General features: G+C 48.5%; 1 protein-coding gene across 3 annotated transcripts in view; it reads right to left on the bottom strand.

Moving 5' to 3' along the window:
- Positions 1-13033, bottom strand: part of STK40 (serine/threonine kinase 40) — a 47915-nt gene that overhangs the window by 17021 nt on the left and 17861 nt on the right. For 2 of the 3 annotated variants that reach the window (XM_074380525.1, XM_003937500.4), the window contains exons 2-3: positions 2804-2923; positions 62-147 (exon numbers count right to left, since the gene is read on the bottom strand). In XM_074380525.1, coding sequence (XP_074236626.1) covers positions 62-147; positions 2804-2915 — 198 coding nt within the window. In that variant the 5' untranslated portion in view covers positions 2916-2923. Of the gene's footprint in view, positions 1-61; positions 148-2803; positions 2924-13033 lie in introns of those variants that run through there. The other variant, XM_010348073.3, reaches the window with a different exon arrangement.

Consider the following 13033-nt stretch of genomic DNA (forward strand, 5'->3'; position numbering starts at 1 on the left):
AGGGGGGGTTGGCATGACAGGCCCTGGTCCTGAGGCACCCTCACCCCCACATCTCACTTACCTTCAACTGATAGAAGTCATCCGTGCCATCTTTCCTTGCCAAACACTGCACAATGCTTGGCACCGGTGAGTTGCCCAGACGAGGACCTATGGCACAGAGAGCTGCTGGTCTACTTTTCAGAAGCCCTGGCTGTCACGGCGCCAGGTCACCACGTAGTCTGTTACTAGACCTTCTATTCAGGAGGGCACCATAGCTCACGTGCACTGGACTGACCTCCCAAGGTCAGCTGAGTTTTCAAGGTCTCCCTCCAAAAATAGAGATATGTGTGCTCTGCCTGGAACACATCCAGCTTTTGCAGGCACATTTCTCAAAGACAAGTTTTCAACCCAGGGTGGACGCTGGAATCTCTAGGAAGCATCTACTAAAAGCAAGAGATCCAGTCGGGTGTTGTGACTCACACCTGTAATCCCAACACTTTGGGAGGCTGAGGTGGAGGATTGCTTCAGCCCAAGAGCTTGAGACCAGCCTAGGCAACATAGTGAGACTTCTTTTCTACAAAAAATAAAAAATTGGCTGGGCATAGTGGAGCATACCTGCAGACCCAGCTACTTGGGAGGCTAAGGTGGGAGGATCACTTGAGCCCAGGAGGCTGCTGTGAACTGTGTTTGTGCCACTGCACTCCAGCCAGGGCAACAGAGCAAAACTGTGTCTCAAAAAACAAACAAAACCCAAGAGATCCTGGGTCCTGTGAAGAGCAACTTTAGGGTTAGGATCCAGGAAACTATAGCTATAGCAACAGGTTCCCTGGTGATGCTGATACAGACATCCGGCCTCTGTTCAAGTGCCAGCTTTGGGGACCGTATGTACTTCTGGAGATGTACAGTGCTCGTTGTCCTGTGACAGCACCTTGCACAAGCTTTCAGAGCGGAAATCTGATGTCACAGTGCCACTGTTGCGTGAAAACCACTTTTTTTTTGAGATGGGAGTTTTGCCCTTGTTGCCCAGGCTGTAGTGAAATGGCACGATCTTGGCTCACCATAACCTCCACCTCCCGGGTTCAAGCGACTCTCCCACCTCAGCCTCCTGAGTAGCTGGGATTACAGGTATGCACCACCATGTCCAGTTTATTTTGTATTTTTAGTAGAGATGGAGTTTCTCCATGTTGGCTAGGCTGGTCTTGAACTCCCAACCTCAGGTGATCTGCCTGCCTCGACCTCCCGAAGTGCTGGTATTACAGGCGTGAGCCACCGTGCCTGGCCAAAACACTCTTAACAAAGCTCTGCTGCTCTTTTTTTCCTTCTTACCATTGAAATATTCACAGACCCACTGCTCCTAACATAGCACCCAAACTCCTTTCTCTGGCCTCCAAGGCCTTGCATGATTCAGTTCCTGCCCACCTTTCTAACTGAGGATGTCCCATGCCCTGTCCCCTGCCAGACTCCAGCTCCTAATGCTGGGCTCCTAATTTCCAACATGCTAAGCCCTTTGCTGCTGCTGGGCCTCTGCACGTGCTGCTGCTTCTGTCTGCAATGTTCTTCCCCAGCTCTTCCCACAGCTGCTGCTCCTCCTCAGGTGTCAGCTCACATGGCGCTTCCTCATAGAGAGGCCTTTCTTGTCTCCCCTACCTACGGGCTTTCTCATCTCATGTCATGTGGAACTTCCTTCAAGGCTCCTGCACTGCTGTTGATGTCTGGTGAGATGTTTACTCTCTTTCTTTTTCCAACTAGAATGTTAAGCTCTGTGAGGGCAGGAACTTGTCTGCCTTATTCACTGCTGCATCGTCGGCTAACAGCACAGGCCTGGCAGGTGGTAGGCACCATTAACTGTATAATGAATGATGAGCTGGAACTATCCTGTGCCTGTAAGTCCAAAATTCTGTCCCAAAGTACAACTCACACCCAGTCTCTGGCTGCAACCCTGACTATAAGCAATTTGTATTGCTGGTCCTTACACATCATGCAGAAATGCTCTGCTGCTCCTCTGGCTAACTGGCAATACCTGTGCCAGGATTTAAAGACATTTGGGAGGCTATACAAAATGCTTTGTGAAATTATGCCATCCAAGAATAGCATAAAGCAGTGTCTTGGATGATGGATCTTGGGTTTTTAATTTTTATTTTATTTTATTTTTTAGAGACAGAGTCTCGCTCTTTTGCCGGGGCTGGAATGCAGTGGCGTGTTCATGGCTCACTGTAACCTCAAACTCCTGGGCTCAAGTGATCCTCCTGCCTCAGCCTCCCAAGTAGCTATGACTACAGGCATGTGTCACCATATCCAGTTAATTTTTATATTTTTCTTGTAGAGACGAAATCTCACTATGTTGCCCAAGCTTGCCAAGTCTTGAACTCCTAGCCATAAGTGATGCTCTCACCTCAGCCTCCCAAAGTGCTGGGATTACACAAGTGAGCTGCCACACCTGGCCAGATCTTGGGTTCTAATGCAGCTAATGGGTTCTAATGGATGTGCTTCCTGTGGGCACAGCAACATTGTAGGTGCACACATAGGATTCTCCGGGAGAAGAGACAGAGCCTAGCTATGGGCTAAGACTGATCTAAGGCTGGTGCGGCTACAATAGTGACAGCCCCTGGTGCAGAGTGACCTAAGGCTTGGGTCTTCCACTGATATACATATACTCTACTTCAAGCAGTGAAGCTAGGGACCAGGCCGGAGGGCAGGGCAGAACCACACACTGCAGTGGGCGGGCCAGCTCACTCTGATGTCTGTAAGGGTCAGATCGTGCGAGTCAATGTACCCTGCGTCTGCCTCGCAGCACACCCATTTTTCCCAAAAGTCAGAGGCTTACCAAGGATGAATGGTCCAGCTCTCTTTGCATTATTTCCAGAAATCCCACTTCCTAGAGCCTTGGCCCTGGCCGACGTTTCCCCAGCTCCTCTGTCTGATGCTCTCCGCTTCATTCTCAGCTCTAGACAAGACAGAAAAGACCCCTTCTCACTGAGTAAGTCTGTGAGTTTCCTTATGCTAACCCGGCCTGCAAGTCTTTGACTTGGGATGCGTCACTCAGCTGCTAACGCCGCTGTTCCGTTGCAGCTGCCACCTCCTGCTCCCAGAGGAGCCTCCAAGGCTCCAAGTGACAAAGAACCACAGCTCATTTACTTGGGATTAATTAGATGCTAAAGGCGGACATCCTTTAAGGCAGCATATACAGGGTACGGAGGCAGAGAGCCAACACACCACCACGAAGTGGCCAGTTAAATTCAGAGAGGAGAAAACTGGGCTTTGTGCAGATGCTAAAGCCAAACAAAGCCCCAAGAGACCACTACAGAGGCTGAGAGGAGAGCCAGCGCCATCCAGCTGAACCCCAGCCCTGAGCAACATCCCCAAGTGAGACCTGCCCTCCAAATACCTATGGCCTGATGAACCGAGCTGCCCATTCCTGGCCCCTATCTGGACAGTGGGCCCCAGGAATGGGATGTTTGTTATACATGAGGCCTGGGGGCTTCTTATGCCCATGGAGTTTGATGACTACTGCCCTGAGAACCCCTCTGCCCATCTTTCCTTGATTCTCTCTCTGCTCCTTTCAGATGAAAGAACCCCCACCAAAGTTGTCAATGGTGGGGTTTGCTGTCTCTTCCCTCATAAATGCAAATTTTTCCTGAATTACTTTTCAGAAAAAGAAAATTCACTGTGTATTTAAGAGTAAATTAAAGAACTCTACTGGAGATCGCTGAGCACTCTGATATGCCTGATGATCCTGAGATCCTCCTACATAAAAATGAAAGGCGCTGGGCGTGGTGGCTCACACCTGTAATCCTAGCACTCTGGGAGGCCGCGGTGGGTGGATCACCTGAGGTCGGGAGTTCAAGACCAGCCTGACCAACATGGTGAAACACCATCTTTAGGAAAAAAATAAAAGAAAGGCGGACATTTGGAACCAGAGGCTAAAAGACACCTCAAGACAAAGATTAAAAAAAAAAAAAAGGGCCGGGCGCGGTGGCTCAAGCCTGTAATCCCAGCACTTTGGGAGGCCGAGGCGGGTGGATCACGAGGTCAAGAGATCGAGACCATCCTGGTCAACATGGTGAAACCCCGTCTCTACTAAAAATACAAAACATTAGCTGGGCATGGTGGCGCGTGCCTGTAATCCCAGCTACTTAGGAGGTTGAGGCAGGAGAATTGCCTGAACCCAGGAGGGGGAGGTTGTGGTGAGCCGATATCACGCCATTGCACTCCAGCCTGGGTAACAAGAGTGAAACTCCGTCTCAAAAAAAAAAAAAAAGAAAGGAGTTGCTTCTTCCAGCTCTCCAAAGTCAAACACTTTGGGAAAGCGGGTCCAGGGGAGACAAGGAAACAGATGTGTACAGACGAGTTCCACATGGGGAAGGTCAGGAGTCACAGGAATGCCCAGTGTGTGCGAGGGGCTCCGGGAAAACTTCCCTAAGGATACAGGAGTGGGCCAGGTCAAGGGCAAGGACATTCATGGTGGAAGGGCCTCAGTGCATAAACATGCCCAGGTAAGAAACGGCATGCAAGCAACCAACTCCAGGTAGTTTGTGTTGCTGGAGCATCCAACAGAAGGCAGGGTATGGTGAGAGGTAGCCCAGAGACAGAGGCCTGACACCCACCTTAGGAGTGTAGCCTTTACCCCTCCATAACGGACTAAAAAATACAGAACCCCAGCCTGTTCCTTTTTCTTCATATAAAAGCAACTGACGTTCTCTGCAGGAACATTAGAAAATACACATATGCGGCCGGGTGCGGTGGCTCAAGCCTGTAATCCCAGCACTTTGGGAGGCCGAGGCGGGTGGATCAACATGGTGAAACCCCGTCTCTACTAAAATTATAAAAAACTAGCTGGGCGTGGTGGTGCGTGCCTGTAATCCCAGCTACTCAGGAGGCTGAGGCAGGAGAATTGCCTGAACCCAGGAGGCGGAGGTTGCGGTGAGCCGAGATCGCGCCATTGCACTCCAGCCTGGGTAACAAGAGCAAAACTCCGTCTCAAAAAAAAAAAAAGAAGAAAATACACATATGCAAAAATAAGAAAATAAGGTACCCATGATCTCACCTCCCAGATACAACTGCTGTTAACATTCAAGGATGTTTTTCCTGTGTGTATGCTTACATAAGGCTTTTATTAATACAAACATCTGGACCACACTGTGATGCTATTTTATGTTTCCTTTTCTCCCACTTAAAATACGTTAAGGGAGGCCAGGCACAGTGGCTCCATGCTTGTAATCCCAGCACTTTGGGAAGCCGAGGTTGGTGGATCATCTGAAGTCAGGAGTTTGAGACCAGCCTGAACAACATGGTGAAACCCTGTCTCTATTAAAAATACAAAAATTAGCTGGTCGTGATGGTGTACACCTGTAATTCGAGCTACTTTGTGGCTGAGGCATGAGAATCGCTTGAACCCAGAAAGCAGAGGTTGCAGCAAGCTGAGATCATGCCACTGCACTCTATCCTAGGTGACAGAGCGAGACTCTGTCTCAAAAAAATAAAAAATTGCAGTGGGTGCCGGTCTCGGGAGGCTGAGGCAAGAGAATTGCTTGAATCAGGGAGCCGGAGGCTGCAGTGAGCTGAGATGGCACCACTGCACGCCAGCCTGGGGACACAGCAAAACTCCATCTCAAAACAAACAAACAAAAAACTGAATCAGAGTAAAAAAAAATATATATATATATTTTTGAGACGAATCTCGCTCTGTCGCCCAGGCTGGAGCACAGTGGCTGAAGTGCAGTGGCACGATCTCGGCTCACTGCAACCTCCTCCTCCTGGATTCAAGCTATTCTTCTGCCTCAGCTTCCTGACTAGCTGGGATTACAGGGGTGCACCACCACGCCCAGCTAATTTTTGTATTTTTAGTAGAGACAGGGTTTCACCATGTTGGTCAGGCTGGTCTTAAACTCCTGACTTTGTGATCCACCCACCTCAGCCTCTCAAAGTGCTGGGATTTCAGGTGTGAGAGCCACCACGCCCAGCCACAGGTAAATTTTACGGTATGTGAAATGCATCTCAGTAGACTGTAAAAAACAAAACAGGCCGGGTGAAGAGATCGAGACCATCCTGGTCAACATTGTGAAACCCCGTCTCTACTAAAAATACAAAAAATTAGCTGGGCATGGTGGCGCATGCCTGTCATCCCAGCTACTCAGGAGGCTGAGGCAGGAGAATTGCCTGAACCCAGGAGGCGGAGGTTGCGGTGAGCCGAGATCGCGCCATTGCACTCCAGCCTGGGTAACAAGAGCGAAACTCTGTCTCAAAAACAAAACAAAACAAAACAAAACAAAAACCCATTGACATCCCTGCAACACAATAGAGAGTTACACAGTCTCCTTGGAACAAATACACAGTGATTTCTCTGACCATTCCCTACTTATGGACACCTAGGTTCTTTCGACTAAAAAAAAAATTGTCATGCACATACATGTATACATCTTGTCATACTTATCTGTCTCCCTCTAGATAAATTCCAAGAAGCAGAACTGCATAGTCAAGTGAGGATTTTTAAATCCCCATTAGACTAATACAAGAGGGGCATGTTTTTAAGGTATTTGACATATGCTGCCAGGCTGCTCCCAGGATGGCTGTGCCAATTTACAGTCCCATCAACAGCGTGGGAGAGTGAGTTCCAGAACTTGCACCAGGACTGTTATTTCCTTACTCTTATAAATGGCCAATTTGGTGGGCAACAAAAAGCACAGAATTTTAAAATCCATAATTCTTTCAGTATTTCTGAGGTTGAATTTGTTTCATATGCTTATTGGCTGTGTCTATTATTTCTTTTATGAATTTCCTTTATATTATTATTATTATTATTTTTTTTTTTTTTTGAGACGGAGATTCGCTCTTGTTACCCAGGCTGGAGTGCAATGGCGCGATCTCGGCTCACCACAACCTCCGCCTCCTGGGCTCGGGCAATTCTCCTGCCTCAGCCTCCTGAGTAGCTGGGATTACAGGCACGTGCCACCATGCCCAGCTAATTTTTTTTTTTTTTTTTTTTTTTTTTGAGACGGAGTTTCGCTCTTGTTACCCAGGCTGGAGTGCAATGGCGCGATCTCGGCTCACCGCAACCTCCGCCTCCTGGGCTCGGGCAATTCTCCTGCCTCAGCCTCCTGCGTAGCTGGGATTATAGGCACGCACCACCATGCCCAGCTAATTTTTTGTATTTTTAGTAGAGACGGGGTTTCACCATGTTGACCAGGTTGGTCTCGATCTCTCGACCTCGTGATCCACCCGCCTCGGCCTCCCAAAGTGCTGGGATTACAGGCTTGAGCCACCGCGCCCGGCCTAATTTTTTGTATCTTTAGTAGAGACGGGGTTTCACCATGTTGACCAGGATGGTCTTGATCTCTCGACTTCGTGATCCACCCGCCTCAGCCTCCCAAAGTGCTGAGATTACAGGCTTGAGCCACCGCGCCCGGCTTATTTTTCTATTTTTTATTGCTATATGTGTATTAGTGTCATTAATTTTTAGAAGCTCTTTCTATATAAGAATATAACTGACATATAGCTTTTTCATCTTTAACTTTTTTTTAATTTAAAAAAAAAAAAAAGGTTAAGGGTTGGGCATGGTGGCTAATTCCTATAATCCCAGCACTTTGGGAGGCCGAGGAGGGAGGACTGCTTGAGCCCAGGAGTTCAAGACCAGCCTGGGCCATGTTTTGAGACCATTTTCAATAAAATTAACATAACATTAAAAAAATTTTTTTTTAATTAAAATTAAAATAAGGTTGACTTTCTTTTTAACAGATAAACAGTTTCTTTTCTTTTCTTTTTCTTTTTTTTTTTTTTTGAGACGGAGTTTCGCTCTGTTACCCAGGCTGGAGTGCAATGGCATGATCCTGGCTCACCGCAACCTCCACCTCCTGAGTTCAAGCAATTCTCCTGCCTCAGCCTCCTGAGTAGCTAGGACTACAGGCGCACACCACCATGCCCAGCTAATTTTTGTATTTTTAGTAGAGACGGGGTTTCACCTTGTTGACCAGGATGGTCTCAATCTCTGGACCTTGTGATCCACCCGCCTCGGCTTCCCAAAGTGCTGGGATTACAGGCTTGAGCCACCGCGCCCGGCCCGACAGTTTCTTTATTCATCCTCCTCCTCCTCTTCCTCCTCGTCTTCATCTTCCTCTTCCACCCTTTCCCGGGCAACTTTAGCAGGACGCTTTGTGCCATTATCAAACTCTCCTTTTGACTTACAGTCAGCAACATACTCCTCGTGCTTCTCCTTCAGCTTTGCTGCTGTCATTTAGCGTATCCTCCTCTCACCCAGCTTTTCTGCCACGTCTCCAATAGAGATGCCAGGGTTTGTGGACTTGATCTGAATAGAACCGGAAGAATCCAGACGGTGGCCTTTGGGGGCATGAGGATCCTTCTTCTTGCCTCCCTTAGCTGGTCCATAATCCTCCATTTCCCGATCATAGCGCACTTTATCCGCATTTGCCATGCCATCAAATTTAGATTTCTCTTTCAGACATTGTCTTCCACCTCTCAGAGCGTTTCTTGGGAAATTCTGCAAAACTGACAGGGACCTCTGGGCATTTCTTCTTCTTCTTCTTTTTTTTTTTTTGAGATGGAGTTTTGCTCTTGGTACCCAGGGTAGAGTGCAGTGGCGTGATCTCGGCTCACCGCAACCTCCGCCTCCTGGGTTCAGGCAATTCTCCTGCCTCAGCCTCCTGAGTAGCTGGGATTACAGGCACGCACCATCATGCCCAGCTAATTTTTTGTATTTTAGTAGAGACGGGGTTTCACCATGTTGACCAGGATGGTCTCGATCTCTTGACCTCGTGATCCACCTGCCTCGGCCTCCCAAAGTGCTCGGATTACAGGCTACACTGCGCCCGGCGTTGGGCATTTCTTCTTATGTTCTTCTCTGCACGTCTGCACAAAGAAGGCATAAGCAGACATCCTGCCCTTTGGTTTCCTGGGGTCACCTTTAGCCATCCTGACTGTATTGTTCGCTAGTCTCAGGTTGACTTTTCATGTAGTTAAATATCTGTCTTTTCCTGTGGTTTCTTTTTGCTGATACTCCTGGAAGCTGTCTCCTACTCTGAGAACAGGTTTGTCTTCACCAGCAAGGTGAAATCCTCACATGCTGTTGCTTTGGCCCTTACTCTAAAACCTAGGACAGTGACCATATGTGGTGAAGCGGAAAGTAGGAGGGATGATCCTATGCACTGCCGTCTAATCTAGCAGGCTTGCCTCCCATCGTCCCAATTTGTTTTCAGAGCTGTGCCACTGGGGAGCACAGCCGTGACTTAATTTTGAGAATAACTAGGATTGTGCAACTCATTGAGCCCCAACAGTCCCCAGATGGAGCAGAAGCCACAGTTAAAGCTTGGCTGGGCCTTCTGCCAAAAAGGCTCATGCTGGAAGCATATTCAATGTCATTCACATAAAAGCAGAGAAGGGTAAAACTGCTTCTAGAATATCTTTAAAAGCTGGGCAGTAGCCAGGCGAGGTGGCTTATGCCTGTAATCCCAGCACTTTGAGAGGCCCAGGTGGGCGGATCACCTGAGGTCAAGAGTTCGAGAGCAGCCTGACCACAAAGAGAAACCCCATCTCTACTAAAAATACAAGATTAGTCATGCGTGGTGACACATGCCTGTAGTCCCAGCTACTCGGGAGGTGGAGGTTATGGTGAGCCAAGACTGTGCCATTGTACTCCAGCCTGGGCAATAAGAGCAAGACTCCGTCTCCCAAAAAAAAAAACAAAAAAAAAAAAAAAACGCTGGGCAGTTATGTGTCTTGCACTGTGTTCCTGTTCTTTGCTTGGCTAACTACTACACATCCTTCTTAATATAAGTATCACTGCTTCAAAGGAGTCTTCCTTGATAGGCTCATGGCCAATGGGTCTCAGTTAGTCTCACTCACAGTAGGCTATAATTTTCCTTCATGGTACTTTCCAGATTTTGTAATTATGTATTTATTTGTGTTTATATGCCAAGTCTGCCCCCCTCCAAGAGAAAAATTCCACCACAACTAAAAATTTCGGAAGGAAAAACACATTTATTATTTATAAACATATATGTAAAACCGTTGCTGCCCACTGCCTGGCCCAGCAGATACTCCATGAGTGAATGGATGCCCTCCCTCTGGGTGGTGACAGTCATTGCCAGGGTTGGTGGCCCTGTGCCTGTCCTGCACTGCCCATTGTCTCCAGTAGTAAGTTGGTATCACCACCCTTCTGACCCTGTTCCCTGTGTTCCTGGGAGCAGTAAGCCTCCTCTTTCTTTCCCAGGTCCCTGGAGAGCACCATGGAGGCGCGTCACATCTGCGTAGACGATGCCTGCCTACGCACCTACGCACAGGCATGGTCTAGACAACAGTCTGCAGGGAGCAGCTGCAGCACAGACAATGAGTGGGCTCAGCCTGACCTGCCCTTCCCCCCACTCAGGATTCGACTCAAGCAAACGGCATGGGAACTGCTCCAAGACACAGGCCGACAGAAGGATGGCAGCAGACGGGCAGGGAGACGAAAAAGACGCTTGCAGGGGAAGAGGGAACAAGGCTGCCTCCCTTCCTGCTACCCAGAGTTGACTGAAGCAAAGGAAGCATCATGGAGAGACAGGCCCAGAAAACTGGAAGCTGCTGCAGGCTCACTAGGAGGGTGAGCAAAGACACAGCTCCCAGGGACAGACCCTCCTTTCCCTGCCCCATCCTCCAATCATCCGGCTCTGCATCCCTCCAGAGACACGCCTGCAAGTGGTCCACAAACGCTCCCCTGTGGGGCCTGCTCAGAGGGACCCCAGCTTCACAGTGAGATCTGTGATAATGATGCCCTGGCTATTCTGGTTTCAGGAAGACTGGGGGCCCAGGTCCCCCCAGAGACACCTGGTCCTCAGGCTGGGGTGCAGGGCCCACAACTCTAGGAACTCAACAGTACTGGCTTAGCAGTCTCTGGAGCTTTGAATCTGTTAACTATTCTACTTTTTTTTTTGAGACAGAGTCTTGCTCTTGCCCAGGCTGGGGTGCAATGGTGCAATCTCAGCTCACTGCAACATCTGCCTCCTGGGCGCAAGCAATTCTTCTGCCTTAGCCTCCTGAGTAGCAGGGATTACAGGTGCCTGCCACCACACCTAATTTTTTTTTTTTTTTTTTTTTTGGTATTTTTAGTAGAGACGAGGTTTCACTATGTTGGCCAGGCTGGTCTCAAACTCCCCCTTAGGAAATCCACCTGCCTCAGCCTCCCAAAATGCTGGGATTACAGATATGAACCACTGTGGCTGGCCAACTCTTCTACATTGTATCCTCACAAGTCAGCACCAGTCCTCTTAGAGCCTGCCGGGCTATGTGAGCCCAGATCTCTCAGCAAGGCAGTGAAAGCCAGGCTATCAGAGCCACATAAGGGTTCTAAGGCTGCAGATGCCCAGAGGCCACTGGTCTAGTGTGACCAGGTCCAGGAGAGCTGGCAGGGGTAGCTCTGCCCCACGGTTCAACTTGACAGACACACCAATCTGCAAAGGAGTGTAGGGTACAAACAAAGATAGCGCTGAGTGGATGAAACAGTCACTGATCTTCCCAGCTCAGTCTGTCCTCATTTCTAGCCAACTACAAAAGCAGCTGAAGCCCAGCCAAGGCATGGAGGGTTCCCTACTCACAATGAGAAGCATCCCCACAGGCGGCCATGTATGAGCACACACATGCTGGTGATACTTGGGACACAGTAAGAGACTGTCCAGGATGAAGAGGCCACTAGCCTCCCTGGATGGGTCTTTGGTCATGTTCCAGTTGGACGTGAAGTGTGGGTGGTGGGGAGGAGTCTGGAATTCAGACCTGGTGCCTCTAGCCTAAGATCTATTGGAGCAGGATTATGGGAGGAGGGCAGAGCACATATATTGCGCTGTAAAACTTTTACTGCTGAAGGACATAGCTTCTGGGTGTGTGCACTAGTCAAAACAACTGAACAGTACAGTTAAAAGACGTGTGAAATCACTGTGTAAATATACCTACATTTTTAAAAAAGCAAGCTAAAATCTTAACCAAGTGGTCAAAGGTAATATCACCAATAACAGAATGAATGGCATCATATGCCTCCTGATATGATGCCCCTTAATACACATGTACTACTCACTCTATTTTTTTTTTTTTTTCAAGACAGGGTCTTGCTCTGTCACCCTGGCTGGAGTGCAGCTTCCACCTCCCAGGCCGAAGTGATCCTCCCACCTCAGCCTCCTGGGTAGCTGGGTACCTCCTGGTGACGTGGGTATAGGCACACGTCATCACAGCCAGCTAATTTAAAAATATTTTGTAGAGAGGAGGTCTTGCTATGTTGCCTAGACTGGTCTCAAACTCCTGGGCTAAAGTGATCCTCCCGCCTTGGCCTCCCAAAGTGCTAGGATTACAGGTGTAGCCCACCACCCGTGACCTACTCATGCTATTTTCTTTTTCCAAAAATGTACAATTTGAATCTAATCATGAGAAACCCAAATTGAAGGACATTCACAATAGGCTGGTATGTTTCAAAAACATCTATGTCAGATAGTTAAAAGCTGAAGAATGATTCTAAATTAAAGGAGACTAAAGACATACAATGAAGAAATGCAATCAATGGATGATCCTGGCGTAAAAAGTTATAAAGGACATGACTGGGCAACTGGTAAAATCTGAATACAGACTGTACGTTAGATAAGAGTATCATATCAGTTAAATTTCCTGAACTTGAAAACTGCACTGTGGTTCTACAGAAGAATGTTCTTGTTCTTAGGTGATACATACTCAAGTGTTTTGGGGTGAAGGGTCATGAAGTCTGTAACTTACTCTCAGTTCCCTGGAGGCAGAGGAGAAAGTCCAACCTGTTCGAATAGCTCCCAAGACCTGATTCACAGGTTCAGAGGGACCTGTGGCTTGTGGGCATACAGCCCACAGTGGCGGAACTTGCAGTCTCATGTGTGCTGGGCAGAGCCAGCCTGGCATGAACAGGAATTCAGGCCTGTATGGCCCTCTCTCTTCAACACTGTGCTATATACATTAAGAAATTGGCCGGGCACGGTGGCTCAAGCCTGTAATCCCAGCACTTTGGGAGGCCGAGGCGGGTGGATGACAAGGTCAAGAGATCGAGACCATCCTGGTCAAC

This window comes from Saimiri boliviensis, chromosome 11 (genome assembly GCF_048565385.1).
Source record: "Saimiri boliviensis isolate mSaiBol1 chromosome 11, mSaiBol1.pri, whole genome shotgun sequence".
NCBI classification, from domain to species: Eukaryota; Metazoa; Chordata; class Mammalia; order Primates; family Cebidae; genus Saimiri; species Saimiri boliviensis.